The sequence below is a fragment of the Mustela nivalis genome (assembly GCF_964662115.1).
Source record: "Mustela nivalis genome assembly, chromosome: 6".
NCBI classification, from domain to species: domain Eukaryota; kingdom Metazoa; phylum Chordata; class Mammalia; order Carnivora; family Mustelidae; genus Mustela; species Mustela nivalis.
This window is the reverse complement of record NC_139025.1, coordinates 29,560,738-29,579,860: the sequence shown is the minus strand read 5'-3', so window position 1 is coordinate 29,579,860 and position 19,123 is coordinate 29,560,738. Positions and strand designations below refer to the sequence as shown.

General features: G+C 49.8%; 1 protein-coding gene and 1 long non-coding RNA gene across 12 annotated transcripts in view; one reads left to right on the top strand and one right to left on the bottom strand.

Moving 5' to 3' along the window:
- Nucleotides 1-736: 736 nt before the first annotated feature.
- LOC309866305 lies at nucleotides 737-16,013 on the bottom strand. 6 transcript variants are annotated; one of them, XR_014312565.1, is made up of 4 exons: nucleotides 14,590-16,013; nucleotides 13,224-14,490; nucleotides 12,951-13,131; nucleotides 11,982-12,428 (listed from the first exon to the last, which is right to left on the bottom strand). It is a non-coding gene; the product is annotated as an uncharacterized lncRNA (long non-coding RNA). The 6 variants fall into 6 exon arrangements; XR_014312566.1 differs by having other exon boundaries at nucleotides 13,224-14,487; XR_014312567.1 differs by having other exon boundaries at nucleotides 13,224-14,736; nucleotides 15,324-16,013.
- Nucleotides 16,014-16,084: 71 nt separating this feature from the next.
- Nucleotides 16,085-19,123, top strand: part of TTC7B (tetratricopeptide repeat domain 7B) — a 244,048-nt gene continuing 241,009 nt past the window's right edge. For all 6 annotated transcript variants that reach the window (XM_082733934.1, XM_082733932.1, XM_082733930.1 and 3 more), the window contains exon 1: nucleotides 16,085-16,359. In XM_082733934.1, coding sequence (XP_082590060.1) covers nucleotides 16,239-16,359 — 121 coding nt within the window. In that variant the 5' untranslated portion in view covers nucleotides 16,085-16,238. The remainder of the gene's footprint in view (nucleotides 16,360-19,123) is intronic.

Below are 19,123 nucleotides of genomic sequence, written 5' to 3'. Positions count from 1 at the left end.
GCCTCAGTGCTGAGCAGAGTCTGAGCTAATGTGGAGGGTGCACAACATGTGACTGTGTGTGTGTGTCTGTCTGTCTGTCTGTGTCTGTCTGTCTTTCTTTTTCCCTTCATCCTTGTGCCACTCCAGGCAAGACTAAACCACCCAAGAGGGGAGGTTTTATCTGCCCTAGCTAGAGGAGGGCCGGGCATCTTCTCTGACTGGATACCTGTTAGTTTGAGGTCATTCCTCAAAAGCCAGTGGGAGCATAACCAGAAGACAGGAGTTTGGACTCAGGGTGGAAACAACATTGATAGATCCAGCCTCACCCCATGTTTACTCTGTCTCGTGGTTTTCATCCAGACTTTTTCACAATCCATCTGTCTCCCCAGTAGAGCCCAAAGTCAAGGACAGGGACATTTTCCTGCACTTCTATTTCCCTCCAAGGGGTGGGGGTGGGGTGGGGGAGGGGATTCGACACCGGCCTGATCACTTAGTAGCCATCAGTAACTACTGATGGGAATGAGTTCAGTCAAATCAAAGAGAAAAGAAATGAAATGCGGATCTTTTTAACATACTTTCTGGCAGTTCAAAACATCTTTGCACTCTAAGGTAAAGTGGTAAGGATTAAATATATCAAACTGGCATTTTCTCTCTGAGGCCGCTGGAAACCCCACTTGCCCCCCACCTCCCCTGGGCTGGACGTTTCTCTGTGGTATTGCAGAATACTAGAATGATTTTGTCTTTTACTCTTAAGACATTGCATCCAACAATGAGGTTTTATTCTTAAAGTATGAAAGAAGGCTCATTAGATGCCAAATATTCATTTCCATCCTTGAGAAAGAAAGGAATACCAATTACAGCAAAGTCTTGTTGATTTCGTCAGTCCACTGATGACAGGGTTCCTTGACTTGGCTCCTCACCTCAGACGCAGGTTGCCTATATTCTCCCAATAACCAGTGCACCTTCCTTTCAGAGATGTGATGACTTAGCCATTGTGATTTCTCCAAGAAAGGGGCCTGCCATCACAGGAGCAAGCTGGTCTGATTCTCATGGTCCACGTGCAGCTTTTCTATTTTCTATGGAATAAACATCAGAGTTTAGAAATAAACATTGTATGGTCAATTTATGGTCAACTGATTTTTTTATAAGAGTGCCAATACCATTCAACGGGGGAAGAATTGTCTTTTCAATAAAAAGGGTGCTGGGACTGTTATGGCCCCCCAAAATGGGTCCGTGATTAAAGGAGCGAGACTGACATAAAGCAAAGGTCAAGCAAAGCTTTATTTCGCGTCAAGCATCAAGAATCAAACTGACTAGCCAGGGCCATACCTCTTACAGAGAGGGCGACCCTTCTCTGTTTCACAGACTAGCTTTTAAGGGCAAAGGCCATGCGGTTGGGCCTGGCCACGCACAGGTGGCCAATGAGATTGTAACACACAGAGAAAGTTGCACAGTGATGCACCTAGTATGCTAGGTGACCAACTGAATTACAATTTACCCTATAGTAGACATTTGACCTAGCCTGTCACACCTTGGTTAGAATTGGCGCCCAAAGGCTCCCAAAGGGCGGGGCCCATACTCCTTGGAGACAGTATGCAACCCCCCCACTGATGAGATGTCTCCACCTGGCCTGACCCACCCTTGTATCTGGGCTTTGTTACCTGGGGCTGGTTTCCAGGACTCATTTTTTTTTTAGTCAGTCCCCTGGGGGAAGGGGAGCAGGGACAGTTTAAGCAGGACAGTTTAACAACCTTGTTGTTTAACCTTAATGGAAGCCTCTGGTTAAATAGGTCCTTACAGGGACAACTGGAAATTCAACCTTTTGCATGTGGATATCAATGAATTTGAACCCCCTACCTCATACCATATACAAAAGTTAATTCAAAAATGGATCGTAGGCCTAATCATAAGAACTAAAATTATAAAATTTTGGAAGAAAACATAGATGCAAATCTTCATGACCTTAGGTTAGGTATCAGTGTCTTAAAAACAGTATCAAAAGCACAAGTGACAAAAGAAAAAATTAATAAATTGGATTTCATCAAAATTAAAAACATTTGGACTTCAAAGGACACTAACCAGAGAGTGAAAAAACAACCCACAGGATGGGAGAAATATTTGCAAATCATATATCTGATGAGATTTATATTTAGAATATACAAAAAACTGTCATTACCCAATAATAAAAAGACAAATTATCTAATTTTTAAATGGACAAAGGATTGAAAATGGGCAGAGGACCTGAATAGACATTTTCCAAATCAGACATCCAGACGGCCAACAGACATATGAAAAGATGCTCAATATCACTCATCATCAGGGAAATGCAAGTCAAAATCACAATAAGATAATCATTCACACTTGTCGGAATGGCTAAAATAAAAAAGACAAGCTATAACAAGTGTTGGCCAGGAAATGGTGCAGCCTCTATGGAAAACAATATGGCGGCTCCTCAAAAAGCTAAAAACAGAACTACCATAGGATCCAATAATTCCACTACTGGGTATATTTACCCAAAGAAAATGAAAACACTAATTCAAAAAGATACATGCACCTCTATGTTTACTGCAGCATTATTTACAATAACCAAGGTATAGAAATAACCCCTGTCCATTGATAAATGAATGGTTTAGAAGATGTGGTGTATATACATGATGGACTATTACTCGGCCATAAAAAAAAAAGAATGAGACCTTGCCATTTGTGACAATATGGATGGACCTAAAGGGTGTCATGCTATGTGAAATAAATCAATTAGCAATAATCGCACCTCGGATAAACCTCATTGGCTACAATACTGCCACTGCGCAAAGCTGTGTGTGAAATAAATCAGAGAAAGAAAAATACCATATGATTTTACTCAAATGTAGAATCTAAAAAACAAAACAAATGAACAAACAGACTCATAAATATGGAAAACAACTAGTGGTTCCCAGAGGGATGGGGGTGGGGAGATAGAAGAAATTTGTGAAGGGGATTAAAAAGTTCAAAACTTGGGGCACTTGGGTGGCTCAGTGGGCTAAGCCTCTGCCTTTGGCTCAGGTCATGATCCCAGAGTCTGGGATCTAGCCCCACATCGGGCTCTCTGCTCAGCAGGGAGCCTGCTTTCTCCTCTCTCTCTGCCTGCTTCTCTGCCTACTTGTGATCTCTGTCAAATAAATAAATAAAATCTTAAAAAAAAAAAAGTTCAAAACTTCAGTTATAAGACAAGGAAGTGACAGGGTAGAAAAGTGCAGCATAAGGAATATAGTCAATAACACTGTAATAACTTTATGTGATCACAGATGGTAACTGTACTTAGAGTGAACATCTTCTAATGTAAGCAATTGTCAAATCACTGTATCATACACCTGAAACAAATATAATGTTATATGTCAACTCTACTTCAATTAAAATTTTTAAAAACTAAAAATAGGCAAGGGATTTAAATTTTCCATAGAAGACAAAGAGCCAATAAGCATACAAAAAGTTGGTCAACAACATTATTCATCAAGGAAATGTAAATCAAAACCACAATGAGATACATCTCACATCCACTAGGATGGCTAGAATCAAAAAGACAGATAATAACAAGTGCTGGCAAGAATGTAGAGAAATTGGAACCCTTACACATTGTTGGTGAGAATGTAAAATGGTGCAGCTGTTTTGGAAAACAGTATGATAATTCCTCAAAAGGTTAAATACAGAGTTAACATATGACCTGACATTTCCTTTCCTGGGTGTATACCTAAGCAAAATGAAAATGTGTGTCTACACTAGACTCTACACATAAGTGTACACAGCAGCATCATTCACAATGTTAAAAAAATAGAAACAACCCAGTGTCCACAACTGATGAATAGATGAAAAAACTGTGGAATCCACACAATGGAACACTATTTGACCGTAAAATTGAATGAAAGGCTGATACATGTACAGAGCAGAGAAATCTTGAAAATACTAAGTCAAAGAAGCCACTTTTAAAAAAAACATATATTGTGTGATTGCCTCTATATGAAACGGCCAGAATAGGCAAATCCATAAAGACAGAAAATCAATTAGTGTTTGCCAAGAGTTGGGAGAGAGGATTTAAGAGTGACAGCTAAGGGGTCCCAGATTCCTTTCGGGGGATGATAGAATGTTCTAAATTGATTTTGGTGATGGTGGCACAACTCCGTCAATATATTGATAACTATTAAATTATATACTTTAAATTGAGACCATATGCTGATTTACATCTAAAACTTGTTTTAAGTGACACATTCTTACACACTACACAGATGTCATGGGGGTAGGTGGCTTCTTGCATGACCATTCCATTTAATGAATGTTCCTTCATTCAGAAACTCCGCATGCCAACCATATGCCAGATGACAGTGGGGTTGTTGAGGGGACCAAGACCCAGTCCTGGCCCTTCTGACACTCACAGGCTCTCCACAGGAGCGAATACACGCCCAAATGCCTCTAACAGGAGAGGGACTGTGTGTGCCTGTTAAGATAAAAGCACAAAATGTAAGGAAGTGACAAAGGAAAGAACTGAAAATCCAACTCTTCCTTCCTCTTAGGGAGGGAGATGGGCCTGTTACCAAGGGAAACAGGGCTCTACAGAAATTTCCCTTCTCCTTCCTATGGGGGTCCTCCAAGCCACCCCTGCTGGCTGGATGGGTGAACTGATGAGTACCTGTTGAGTTGGGTGTCCTGGGGGATTCAGGGGGGGACTAAGGCATGGCCTGTAGTGCCGGGACTCCACAGCCACCCAAGGCAGAGACACTGTGAGAAGTTGACGACAGAGCCCATGACCTGTAGAAGGCAGCATGTGACAGCTGCTGGTTTGAGGGCCCAGGATGGTAAGTGCTGCAGGAGTGCCCGACTGTCCTGCATTGGCTCTTTTCAGATTGTGCTCCTTAAGTCCCCCTGTGTGGGCAGCTGCCTCCTCAGCCTGTCCATGTGGACTTGGACTTGTATGAAGCGCTGTGTGGCACTTGGTTTAAATTGGAGTTAGGAATGAGATGAGAGCAGGAGAGGGAGGTGATCTATGGAGCACCTGACTCTGTTCCCACCTGTTAGAGGCCTTATCCTCCTCCTCTTCCTCCTCCTCCTCCATGTCCAAGAGCCCCAGCTGCACCTTGCTCATCCAAACCCTACTCCCAAGAAAAGATCTGATCCCTGGGCCCTGCATTGTGCATCAGCTCCTCCCCACGTAGGCTGAAGCCCCACTAGAAGGACACTTCAGCAGCTCGGGAGTGGAGACCCCAAACCCTTCCTGTCCCGCCCCCGCTTAGACCCAGGGGCCCATTCTAATGCGCACAGAGTTGCAAGGGCCCAACCCACTGCGATTAGTTGTTCCCATCAAAGGCAGGCAAGTATGAGCCATGCAGGAGATTTCGAGCTGAGGTGGGGGCAGGGAGAAGTGTTTTAAGATATTCTTTTCCCTGTAAAGAGAAAGTCCACCCCAAGTGTACACAGGACCTTAGGTGAAGGCTTGGCTTTCTGGGCTCCAGGTGAGGGCGCACACTGAGGCTTGTCAAACCTGAGCAGCCGTCCGTGATGAGGATGAGGTGGCCCCATCAACTACCTTCTCAAGTGAACAGCTCAGAAAGCAGCAAAGGAAAAGAAACCCAACTTTCAGGAAAACCCGCCAGCTCACGGAACTCTGTAACCTGAGTGAGGAGCCAGAGGACCTTCCTGCCCCCCTGGTGACTTACTTCCCTCCACACTACCTGGGACTTGGTCTCAAGGACAACAGGGCTGCTGTACCCCACTGCTGAAATGCCACTTCCTCTACCAGAGCACCCGTACCCTCTTCTTCCCTGCCAGCACCTGGTCCTCCTTCTAGAACCCTCCTCCCTCAGTCCTCCACAGAAACCAGTTCTGGGTGGCTTAGGCATTAACGGAATTAATCTCAGATGGCTCACAATCTCTGGGAGGACGGTGACCAGGATGGAAGTTGCTGGGCAGCCCTCTACAGAGGTCGGAAATCCTCCTCAGGACTGGTTTGGAGAGGAAGGAGCATGGACGCCTCGGCTGAGCATGGACGCATGGGTGTGCCTGGGCCAACTACCCCACTGCTGCCACAACAATGTCCACCAGATGGAGATGAGGTGGCTCTAGAGGTGTCCGCCCATCAGAGCTGAGGTCACCCACCTTCACTGTGGCCACAAGGGAGCCTGGCAGTGAGTACCTGACATTCTCAGCTTCTCGGGTGGGAGGAGGGGGTGGTCTCATCATGTGGGTGATCTCTCCAATACAGGAAGGAGATAAAGATCACAAGGCATGACAGATGACCATTTATCTTCGGATAAGTACCCAGAGTAAGGGCATCCAACCCCCACTCTCCTGCTCCCTGCCTTCCTGAGCATGATCGCTTGAATTTGACAACAGTCACTCAGGCCGCCATGACTGAGGCAGCTATGCAACACATGTGTATTGAGGTCCCAGGCCAAGTGCAAGGGTCCCATTACTTGGGAGAGCTCCCTAGAATGATGTTCTGCACCCAGCAGTCACAGCTACTTCCTCTGGGCCGAAGGTTCTGCTTCCCTGGACTGCAGTAACCTAGAGGCTGAAATATACAGACATCTCTAATAAGACGTCCTTTTACATTTCTTTTTTCAATTAAGGTATAATTGACATATCACATCATATAGTTTGTACACGTTGTAAAGTGAGCACAGTAAGTCTAACCTCCATCACTGCACATAGCTGCACATTTTTTCTTATGATGAGAACCTTTAAGATTTACTCTCTTGACAAATTTCAAATATTCAATACAGTGTTATTAATTATAGTCACCATGCTGTACATTACATCCCCATGCGTTTATTTGTGCCTTTTGACCCTTCATCTATTTTGCTCATCCCTCTACCCCTAGCCTCTGACAACCACCCATCTGTTCTCCATATCTATGAGCTTGTTTTTATTTCAGATTCCACATATAAGTGGCAATCATACAGGACTTGTCGTTCTCTGACTTATTTCACTTAGCACAACGCCATCAAGGTCCATCTATGTTGGGGCATATGGCAAGATTTCATTCCTTTTTAATGGCTGAATGATCTTCTATTTTATACACCATGTCTTCATCTACTCACCTCTCTGTGGACACTTAGGTCGATTCCATTTCTTGGTTCCTGTAAATAATTCTGTACTGAACATGGGGGTACAGATATCTTTTCAAATTAGTGTTTTGTTTTCTTTGGATAAATATTCAGAAGTGGCACCTTGGATCATATCCTTTTACATCCTAAAAAGGGGAACCTGGGTGGAGTGGGGACCAGTGTGACCTCTGTCATGCTCCTGGAGCAACAGAGATGTTCAAACCACCCAACCCATTAGAGTTCATCAGAAAATAACTTCCTACAGCGGACAGTACTGACAGCATCTTTCTGCGGACCACACACTATTCTGGGCAGCATTTTGAAAATGAAACTGATTTATTAAAAGTTTATACAAGGAGACAAAAAGGGCTGAGGTTGAGTTGACTGTTCTACTGTGGGGAGCAACCCCAGATCATGAGAAGGAGTACCCTGGGGACCCAGCAGTGGCCTGAAAGCTTAGTTCTCCTGTCCCCCTTGTCCCATTAACTGGCCACATAATCCCCTGCGCAAGTCACTTGGGCCTCAGTTTTTTTGCCTGCAAAACAAAGGTGAACCCCTCTGGGATGCTTGTGTGACAAACATCAGGAATCCATATAGAGGGGTGTGTTGAGATCAAGACTGGGGAAGGGGTCTGGGGGTCTCTTGCAACCTGAGGACTGGAAGCTGCTGGACCTCAGGAAGGTTGGGAAAGTGATCTTTTCTTCAACTACCATTTACTGAGCTACCATGCTAGGTTCTGGGCCATTTCAAGGCCCTGGGATCCAGTGATGAACAAACCCCAGGATCTCTGCTCTCAAGGAGCTTATGGTGAGCTAGTGAGCACATGAGTACCTGTGATGGCACACAAGATAGCACATGCAATAAACACACGAAAGGAGGCTAACGTGATGGAGTGCAGCTGTGGGAGGGGTTCTTTTAAAGCGTCACTCCCAGAGAAGGTGACATTTAAAAAAAAAAAGATTTTATGTATTTATTTGACAGAGATCACAAGCAGGCAGAGAGGCTGGCAGAGAGAGAGAGAGAGAGAGAGGAGGAAGCAGGCTCCTTGCCAAGCAGAGAGCCTGATGTGGGGCTCGATCCCAGCCAGGACCCTGGGATCACAACCTGAGCCGAAGGCAGAGGCTTTAACCCACTGAGCACCCAGGCGCCCCAAGGAGGCGACATTTAAGAACTTTCCTCGTTGTTGGGAATGAAGGAGCTTGGGAAAGACAAAGGTTAAGAATTCCAGGTGGAGGGAGTGACATTTGCAAAACCTCAGATGGGAACAGCTTATGCTTGCTTGTGCCGAGTGTGCCCCGAGTTCCATCAGCCAGAGCAGGAGGTCTGCATGAAGTTGGAGAGGGAGGCAGGGGCCTGGAGGGCATCTTGGTACCGATTCTTTTTCCATCTCCACTCCTTATGTGTCTTTCTCCCTTCTACATACTGGTTTCCTCTGCTGTCCCGGCCACACAGCAGAATAGGACTGCCCTTGGGTACCAAGTTCACCCTTAGGTGATTCACTCATAGGGACTGTCTCAATCTCGAGGAAAGTGCTGGTCACATGGGCATGGCTGGTCCAGTTACCTGTAGCCCAACCACGGCAGATGCCTGGAGCCCAGCTCGACCCCAGGAGTTCAATGGTGAGAACGGGCAAGCACTCCAAAATTACCTCCCCAAGATGGGACTGGACTAGGGGGCCCTCTCCAGCCATAGGATTCTGAGAGTGAAGAATCCACACTGTTCTGAAGCAGTCTCACCGTTTGAGGGGAGTTGATTTAAATCCGTTCTCACACCTAAGTGAGCACCAGAGCTATCTGCTAGAGTGCATTTCTAACAAGTTCTGATGATGCTTTAAATGCTTTGGTTACCAAAGCGGGGTACAGCTCCCTGGCCCTGCCAATTTCTTCAACCTGCAGGTTTTGGAGCGGGCAGGACTGGAGTCAGGGTAGGCATGGGCAACCAATGTTCTGGATTCCTCTGGACACCAGGGTTTGGAGAATCGTGGTTTTAAAGTGTTTCAGAACGCCAGAAAAGTGTCCAGCCACTACAAGTTGGCTCAGTGTCTTTAAATGGTTAAAATGGTTAATCAACCAGTGTGTTTGGATTGAAACAAAACAAGCCCTCCACTTTGGAGAAAATGGCTTTGTCAGAATCCAGCTTCTGGATGGGTAAGAGCCCTTTTATTTTATTTCTTATTTTTATTTTTTTAAGAGCCCTTTTACTCTGGGCATTTTCAGTTCTCCCCGCAGGAGACCGGGTCCCACTCATGGCAGGGCTCGCTCACTGCTCAGCGTCTGTAAATACCCGGAGAAAGTTTGGGGACACGCCCTCCGAGCCCTGGCTCCCGGGGTCCCGCTAGAGGCCCACCGCCTGCTGGGAGGTCGGCGCCGAAGCCTCGCTGGGGGGAGCGGAGGGGGTTCCGCCAATGAAGCGCCGAGGAATTCCATGACCTCATCGGGAGGCTCTCTCACTGGCTGCCGCCGCCGTCCCAGGCCCGCCCCTTTCATTAGAGCTCGGGATTTCTGCGTGGGCCCCGCCCCCTAGAGTGAAGGCCCCTACGGTTCCTAACCAGGTCTGCAAGCTTTGCAGGCTTCCTTTCAACAGATTCACCAGAAGAAAACTGCTTCCTGAGAAAGACTTGAGTGTTCTTTTAACCTGCCAAGAACAGGTTTTCTGCGCTGACTTTTCACTGATGTTACTGGGGTTTGGCTGGTGCTCGCATCCTTTCTAAGCACCTGACACATCACACTTACTTCCCACTTACTTTAATCGTGTATTCTACCGAGCTTTGTCTTCCTTCCCAGTGGATGAATTTCTCAAGTCCAATCATACTGCGGAATGCTAGTGATCGTCTCTCCCACGTTTAACCTGGGAATTAGCTGACGTTCAGAGAGGGAATAGGACTTTTACAAGGTCACACAGCAGGTTAATTAAAGAGATGAAAATCTGATCTGGGGCTTCTAACTCCAGCTTCGGCGTCACACATTCACCACTTTGGCAAGCAGACCAGACCAGAAATCATTTTCAAGGCTTGGCTCAGGTGTTACCCCCTCCAGGAAGACTGCCTGTCCTGAAGCCCCACAGCAGGCCAAGGGCTTCCCCAGTCCCAGGCAATCCTGCGAGTCCCAACTACAAAGCTATCCTTGACCTCTTTGTCCCTTTGCCCAACTGGAGTGTAAGTTCCTTGAGGGGTGGCATCACATTTTATAAACTTTGTATCTGCAGAACCTAACACTGGCATACAATAGATGCTTAATCAATGCTTGTTGAATTAAACTGTGGAAACTTTGCCTGGTAGTGGCATTGTCCAGGGAGAGATCACTCGCAATTCGTAACAAAAGCAGATTCTGTGTTTTTGAGGCTCTTTCACACAGAATGAGAATTAGCTTCTTTTTACTAGTAATGTGTTTGAAATGAAAATGTCACAACTGTTTGCTAATATAACTCTGTAGGAACAACCAAATCCTTTGTGCTCACCGGGTTCCTGATTGCCCTTTCAAACTCCAGATGTGTGAATCAACCATTTTTCAAATCAAACCAGCCCATGTGTTTTCCTCTGTGCAGGGTCTGCCAGGAAGCATAAAAATCATTCTAGTTACACTCTTGACTAGGTGACAGGTACAGTGTTCTCCGCCTATATCCATGTAGTTTCTGATCTTTACATTGCTGTCCATTCAGACATATAGGTGGGTGTTTTATCATCAGCCCATTCTTTGCCTTTCTGGAATAGGTTGTATACTAGGTACCAGGAACTCAGAGTATGAAAAAACATTCATGAGGATAAGGGATTCCTATCATACAGCCTTAAATGCAAACCAACTGGTTGTTATTACAGTGTCCAAAGCCTATGCAAGGTCATCATGTATGGAGACGGGCGGTGAAAATTCACAGAACTGGTCCAGCCTCACCCTGTGCAGGAGACGCAGACCTGAGACATGTGGATATTCTCAGCCTTGGAGAGGTAGGCTCAAGAATGGAACCAAGACAGTTCTCAGCTCTTTTCCAGAGCCTGAAGGCTGACCTTTTAAAAACTTCCCCTTCTCTGATTCCAAATCCAAGCTCACCAAGCAATCTCTTAACAACAGTTTCAGCTTGCATGCTTTCTGACACTGGGCACAGGGTAGGAATGGCCGCCATCATAGATAAAAGTTGTCATGGGGGGCGGGTACACGTTGGTCTTTGGTGAGCTTCACTCACCAAATGGAGCAAACACCTGGGGCACCCACGTGCTTCTGGATTTGCCAAAGCTGAAGGGAAGCCTAGGCACATGGTTTCCACACACAGGTCATGCCAGGCCTAGGCCCTCCTTGAGCCACCAGCCAGCTTCCTGTCCCTGGCGATCTGGCTAGCCCTGTCAGATGGCAACAGATGGAAAACTAGACACACCGGCTTCTGTGTTCGCAGTGGGGCTGCGAGATTCCCGCTCGTCTGTCCCTATAGCGGGAGCCATGACTCCAGGCAGCAGCAGGTGGCCTTTGGGAAGAAACTCAAGAGGCCCTTAGGACACTTCAAGGGGGAGGGGCCCAGAGCCATCTTGAGTCATCCTTGGAAACCCTGCTCATCCCAACAGCACAGACGCGGTCTTGTTCATCACAGTGTGGGCGCCGGAGGGATGATACACTGACGGGGACCGACAAGGATGTTGCCAGCACACCCCAGAGCACTGCACACCAGAGACAAGGAAGGAACCACAGCCTTCAACAAAGGCCGCAACAAGGAGAAATCCAAGAACACCGAGAGCAAAAGAGCAAGTTACGAAACAGGACAGCATCTTTACAGAGCATGAAACCAAACAACATCGCACGCTGGGCTCCGTAGAGGACTCACAGCCCAGGGGCAGCAGAAGGCTGCTCCAGAAACAACGCGAGGGCATAATAAGCACAAAGACCAAATGGTGGTTAACTTTGGGATTGATAGGCGGAGTCCTGGTATTCTTTTTACTATTTTATTACATAGGTGCCCCCTGATTATATGTTTTGTATGTATTAAATATTTCATAATTACAAACCATCCCAAGGCGGTTATTACTCAAGCCCCAAGCCCACAGGCTCTGGCGTGCCTCCCAGGTTCCTCCAGGCATGGCTGCAGGGCTGCCTGCCCCTGCCCTGCGGTGGCTGCTCATGGCTTGCACCTCCTGGGGTGCAGGCCACCAGACCACAGGACTTCCACCCAGCATGCTCAGGTCAAAGGTTAGAAGAGACGTTCTGTCAGCATGCTGAGGCCTTGGTCCTTTGCCCCTTCTGGATTCCCATCGGCCCCTTCAGTCTGAACCACTGGCTTTAGCAAGAGGATTCCCACTTCTGCGGGCCTGTCTCCTGGGATGTCCAGGCCTCGAGTTCACCCATCCAGCGCAGCCCCACTACCTTCCTTCTACTCATTCGTCCTCTCAGCAAATATCTGTGAAGCACCAACGACAAAATCCCACAAAACCCTCTGCCCTCATGGAGCCTACATTTGAGTGATGGGAGAGTGACAATAAACACTGAATTAATACCTAGAAATCAAGAAAGAAGGCAAAACCCACAACAGAACAGAAGGATAGGGAGTGAAGGGAATGGCAGGAAGTGGGTTTAGATAAGGTGGTTGGGGAAGGCCTCCCTGAGGAGGTGACCTTGGCACAAAGACATGAGGAAGGGGGGAGGACCACATGGGTCTCTTGAGAAGAGCCCTCCTGGATGAGGGAGGTCCCGGGCACGGGCCCTTGTCCCTCTTCTTGCCTTCTCCTCCTGGAAGAGAAGCTGAGGGAAGCCACTAGAGCTTCCCCCAACCCACCCCAGCCCAGACCTCAAGTGCTTTGCTTGTATTTCCTCCCTCGCTACTCCCTCATCTCCTATTCTAGTTGCAAAGGAGACCCAGGCTTTCAGGGGGTAGGGGACTGGGAGGTTTCCAGGCCCCAGAGGCACCCCCATTTGCACTGACCTTTGCTCTGAGCCTTTAGCCTGTCCCCACAGCTCCTGGTAAGCCAGATTTGCTCTAGGGATTAGCATGAGTTATACTCTCTGAGCCATCTTCCACTTCTGGGCATCGGCAGGCCTCAGGGCTGCGTTTGACCTCCAGGCTGTGATTTTTCACATCCTTGTCAAACCTGTAATACCAGTGTCTGGAAAAAAGGTGTTGGCTTAATTACTATTATTAGCACCAATGACTTCCTACTCCTGAATTTCCCTGAAGGCCACCTGCAGGTAAACTTACCTGGAAAACAGTCTGGACAACTTCTCCATATGCCATCTCTTGAATGCCTCCAGGGCGGTCACAGAAGCTGTCAGAGCCGCCCAGGCCATGGGTGAGGACCAAAACAGTACAGAGGTGAGACTGAGTCCAGGGACCGCGGGGCCCATCCGGGGCTCTGAGCGGTTCTTTCTCTGGGCAGGTCAGGCTGACAATATTTGGTAGCTTCTCCTCCTGAAACCTCTGCCCCAGTGACCTCAGGACTCAAGCAAATGGCCTTGAGTACTCTGCTGGGGTCTGCTATTCCCAGGGTGGCCTGCCGTGAAGATGAACGTCTCAGACATCATTACAGATTCTAATTGTTCTGTGAAGTCCTAAAGGAAAACGTTTGCAGGCTGATTCCAGACCTTGGAGATCTCCTACTTCATTCATTCACTCTTTCACTCAAGCTGCTATGTTGTGGGCGCAAGGGGGACAGAGACGCAGAATGAGAGCTCATGTTTTTTGTATTCTTATGGTGTAGTAAATTTCAAGTGCTTTGCTTGTATTTCCTCACTGACTTCTCAACCACCTCTGTGGGGGTTGGTGTTCTACCTGAAGAGCTGTGAGCAGGTGAGGGACGGAGAGTTAAATGCCACTGGCCAGGCAGCACCTGCTGAGACAGGGTTCAGGCTCCATTCTGCCCTCATGAAGACAGAGGCCTTGTCTTGGAACCTATCAGCTGGTGGGGGCATGGAAGAAACAGCAGCAGTCACATCACAGCGTGGCGGCTGAGGCTGAGTGACACTTGTCACTACAGAGCCCTATCACAGAGGGAGATAGCACTTCTGGGGGGTCCCACAGGATCTGTCAGCCGTGGAGCTAGGCTCCTGGGCCTCAGTCTCCAAGAATGCACAGAAATGTCCCTCTTGGATCAGAAGGGAGAGAACATTTCAGGCAAACATCTAGAAAGACAGATCTCCATGTGAGAGCTGACAGGAGAATATGAGGCTTTTGAGAGGGAGGGGAAACAGTTACTGTGGAGATTCCTTTTCCCCTTCCTCCTCTTCCCTCTTGGTGGAACCAAAGGGACCAGGTACAAAAGGGTCCCTGCTAAAACTTTAATATAACCCCTTCCTGCGCTGTCCCCGGCATCTGGACCCTTCGGGTCAAACTTTGAGGTTGGGGGTGCCTGAAGGTTGTGCTGGTCATGGCAAAAGTTATCTCTTAACCTTCCCTCCTCACATCTAGTATCTCATTTCAGCTTCCTCATGGTGAACCGCCGTCCACAAGGTCTGTTCTCCCGCAGCTGCTGAGGAGATAAGACATGGACGAACCTGCGTGAAACTCTTGGAAAGCTGGAGTGAGGCACCCGGAAGGGGCGATGCTGATGATGACAGTGCTTCCTGACCCTTGGTGTTGCAGAGCTCCATCCTCGAATGCGTGTCCAGAATCCAACATTATTACCCCAGCGCCAGCTATCACCCTGGTGCATCTACAACCATCCCTCTCCTGAGCTACTGGCAGGATTCTCAGCACAACAGCCGTAGTCATAGTCCTAAAATACAGGTCAAGTCCTGCATGGGCCTCCCACTTCACTAGATCTTTGTAATGTCTTTATAAAGATCTTTATAAAGGTCTTTATAATGGCCCACAAGGCCTGCCAAGAACTGAAACTCCTCCTCCTACCTCTGAGCTCTCCTGTTTCACCTCGCCTCCCTCACCACACTCCAACCACTCTGGTCTCTTTGGTCTTATGCTCTCACCACAGGGCCTTTGCATGGCTGTTTCCTCTGCCAAGAATGCTCTTCTCCCCGAGATAGCCTCGTGGCTCTCTCTCACCCTCTTTGAGTCCTCATCAAATGTCACTTCCATGAGGCTGTTGCTAACATCCCATTGAACACTTACCCCCCTCCGCCCCCCTCTTTATTCTCCTCATTCGACTTTGCTCTGTTTCTTCAAGTAACCATCTTACTTTCCAACTTAGTACTTTATTTTATTTATTCCCCTGACTGGCATGAAAGCTCTACCAAGGCAGACATTTTGTCTGTTCAGTTCTGCACTGTATTGCCAGCATCTAAAGTAGTAGCTAGGACACAGCAGGTAATCCCTACATAGTTATCAAGTAACTGAAAGAATGCACACCTTGGACACCTGCCCCCAGCTCTCAGTCTACGGAGCCCACTGGTGATTCTGCATCCCCCTCAGAGCGCCAAGGGAGCGGGCATCTCAGCTGCTAGCAGTCCTTGCCAGGCTCAGTGCAACTCGGCAGTCAGTTGGGAGCCTCTGTGCAGGTGCTGTGCGGGCCTGAGATGGAGGACTCCCTGCCCACCTCATCTGGTCGGGGGCTGAGGCCGCCAGGAGCATGGGGGGCCTGCTCAGGGGGACAGGCCAACCCAGGCCCAGGGGATCTACTTGAAATCTGAGATCGCGGGACAAGCTCAGGCAGGCCTAGCACCCCCCCCCCCCCCCCCCGCCCCGCCTGACACCAGGCCCCAGGCGCACTAGTTCTGCCTGGTCTGTGACCTTCCCCAGGGTCACCGCCCCTTTCAGGCCGCATTCCCATCCGCCCCCTCGCAGTTTCTCCCAGACCATCCTGCCTGCGGGGCCCTCACGCCTCACCCCCGCCCCTCCTCACCTGCCTGCACCGCGGCCGCTCCCCCAGCCCTTCCCCCTCGGGTCTCGACCCAGCCCCCGCCCCGGTCCCACACCACATTCCTCTCGCGGGCCTCCCTCCCTTCCCTGGCCTCAACCACACCTCGCCCCTCCTCGGCCTCCCGCTGCCCCCAGCCCGGCCCCGGCCCCCGCCCGGCTGCCGCTCCGGCCCTGGCCGGCAGGGGCCGCTCCTCGCGGCGCCCGGGGCCCCGCCGCCGCCCGCCGCCGCCGCCCGCCTCCCGCCCCTTCCCCAGCCGGCGCTCCCGTTACGCCGCGGAGCCGGGAGCCGGAGCCCGCGCCCGCGGCGGCAGCGGGAGGCGGCGGCGGGGGCGCCCGGGCGGCGGCGGCGGCGGCGGCGGCGGGGCCTGCGGGGCCTGCGAGCGGGCCGGGCCCGGCCAGGCCGCGATGGCGACCAGGAAGGCGGGCTCGCGGCTCGAGACGGAGATCGAGCGCTGCCGCTCCGAGTGCCAGTGGGAGCGGATCCCCGAGCTCGTCAAGCAGCTGTCGGCCAAGCTCATCGCCAACGGTAGGCGCCGGGCGCGCCGGCCTGGGCTGCGGGGGACACCGCGCTCTCCTCCGGGCCGGGCCGGGCCCGGGAGGCGCGGCGGGGTGAGGGCAGGGGCGCGGCCGGGATCGCGGGCGCCGCGCCGGTTAGGTGCGCGGGGCCGGGGCCTGGGAAGCCCGGGTCCCGGGCGTCACGCGGTCGGGCGGCCGGCGGGCTAGGGCAGTGCCCCGCGTCCCAGAGTTCCGGCGTGCGGGCGGGCTCCTGCGGGGTCAGCGCGTCCGGGGGCTCAAGGAGCCGGCTGCCCCAGCGAGGTCCCAGGGGCCCTGGCGGCCTTCGGGTCCTAAGAAGTTGGGGGCGAAGGGGGAGAGTGCTCCCCCGGGGCACGGCCGGGAAGTGTGCAGGGGATTACAGGGTGTGCGTATGCTGTACTGGGTGGGGGGGGGGTGTCGAACAGAGACCCCTGGGAAATATGGGTTGTAAACACATGACGTTCAAGGGGCTCCAGGTGGAAGCTCAGACTTGGGGTGAGTATAGAGGGTGGTGGGGGAAGGCAGGGTTCAGAGAGTGGAATGTCAAAGCTGTAGACCTAGAGAGGTTGGGTTTGGGAATATAGGGGAAACAGAGTCAGGAGAGTCAGAGAGAGCATATGGTAGAGAGAGGTGGGAATGTGTTGAAGAATGGGGTTGGAGGGCCTAGGGTTTTGGTGACCAGAGGGGGAAGGGGTCGGAGGGAGCCATTGAGTAGGAGCCTGCTGCTTGGAGTTAGTCTATGACCCAGCTGACTGAATTGGTTCTTGTACCACCCAATCAAATCAAAATTGCATCCAAAATCCCATTTCAGAGCGCAGCTCCACGTGGCCTTATTTGTTTTGGAAGCAAGTATCTTTAATATTTGCTGGTCTTTCAGTACCCGCCAAAACTGTGGGCACCAATGTACTGGTGAGAGGGCAGAGGTTTTGTGTTATTTCATCCCTGGCAGCTCGAGGCTGGGTGAGCAAATGTTGGCTGAACAAACGAATGAAAGAATGAATGAATGGAAGACACTGCTCTAAGAAAGGCCATCGTGCTATTTTCAACCTTCTAACCTCAAACTACCCAGAACTGGAGAGGGACGTCAAGTGTCTTGTTCAAGAGTGGTTTATGATTGTGTCTTTTATGGTGTTAGTGCCTTGAAATAAGAACTTCATTTTGAACATTCTCAACTATGGTACCTTGCTTTGGGCAGAGGTTCCCCCGGAGGCGGGGGGTGGGGGGCTGGGATGCAGGTACCATAACTCTCCTAGGGGCATGGAGGGAGGCATAGATAGACCTATCTGGGTTCAGCTGGGTAGAAAATGTTGCCTCTTCTCTAATTAAGCATTCAAGGAAAATGGTGTGCAGGCCCATGGGCCCTGATGGCAGCTTGACCCTGCCCTTCCTCTAAGGCTCACCAGCTTGTCCTCTTGCTTCTCCTCTCCTTATCTGCAGGATTTTCTCATTTCTTCTTGGAGTTGGGACAGTCCTGGGTCTACTTTGTCACTTCCCAGCTGTATAGGTATAAAATACCTTCCGGGCAGGTTGATGTTAGGGTTAAATGGGTTCATTTGCAAGCCTCCTAGTCCTTTTCCTTCAGAACCCACTTATTTTCTGTTTTATTTACTCCTTCATTCAGCCAACATTTGCGTGCCCACCTGTGCCGGGAACAGAACAGGGCTGAGTGAGCAGCACTGACCAAGCTCCAGCCCTCACGTACTGAACCTCTTCTGAAGAGACCGGCAATGGCAAATACAGAAATCAATAAATGGGATAGCTTCCTAGTGAGAAGAAAACAGGCGAAGAAATGGGATTGAGAGTGATGAGTTGAGGAGGAGGAGGGACGGCTCACACTGGGGTGGCTTCTAGATGGGCTTTGGTGGCCCAGGCCCATCTTACCTTCACAGCCCCACAAACTTGGCTTCCTTCCCAGGGCCTGGTCCCTGGGGCCTGAGCCTCAGTCATTATGCAACTTTTGGGGGAGTGGGTTGTGTGTGGCACAGTGGTCCATGGGTCCGTGTGCAGGTTTGATTTTGGGAAGCTCATGAGAGATAGATTCTGCCCGAGAACCCACATGGTTAGTAACTGCCATCGCTGGCAAAAGGTCACACGGACTTGAAAAGGTCAGAGAGATTGGTCAGGAACATGACAAGATAAAATAAAGAAAAAGATGAAACAAAACCAGAATTACTGTGGCTCTTCTTTGGGGTTCAGAGAAATGTTTGAAGGAGGGTCCTTCCCTTCCTTTTGCTGATGGGGGGCTTCCTGAGTCTGGTGGTGGAATTTCTTCCTGGCTTTGAGGGCATCAGCTCCCCCTAGACCCTTTTGGGTGAACTGGACCTCAGATTCTGGGCAGATTTGGGAAAATCCTTAAGCAAACGCATTTGCTGGTTACAATAAGGAAAGTGAGTTAATGTCACGTTTGTCATAGTAAGACAGTTTGAAGGCAGCAGCCACAGGCAGAAAAGAACAGTCTTTGGAACTGGGAAGACTGGTGCCTGAGCCTAACTCTGCATTCTCAGCCAAATTCCTTAACTAATCACTCAGAGATTCCGTCTCCTCATCTTAGAATGGGGAGGAAAAGACTGAGTTTGCAGGGGTTGTTACAAGGATCAGAGGAACTGACTCCCAGGGCTCATCAGTCTGACCTGTTAGCATGTAGGCCCTTCATTCATTCATTCCACAGGTATCGAGTACCTGCTACATGCTAGGCACTGTTGTAGGCAGTGAACAAAACAGACAAAAATGACAAATGTCCTTACCTTTATGAAGTC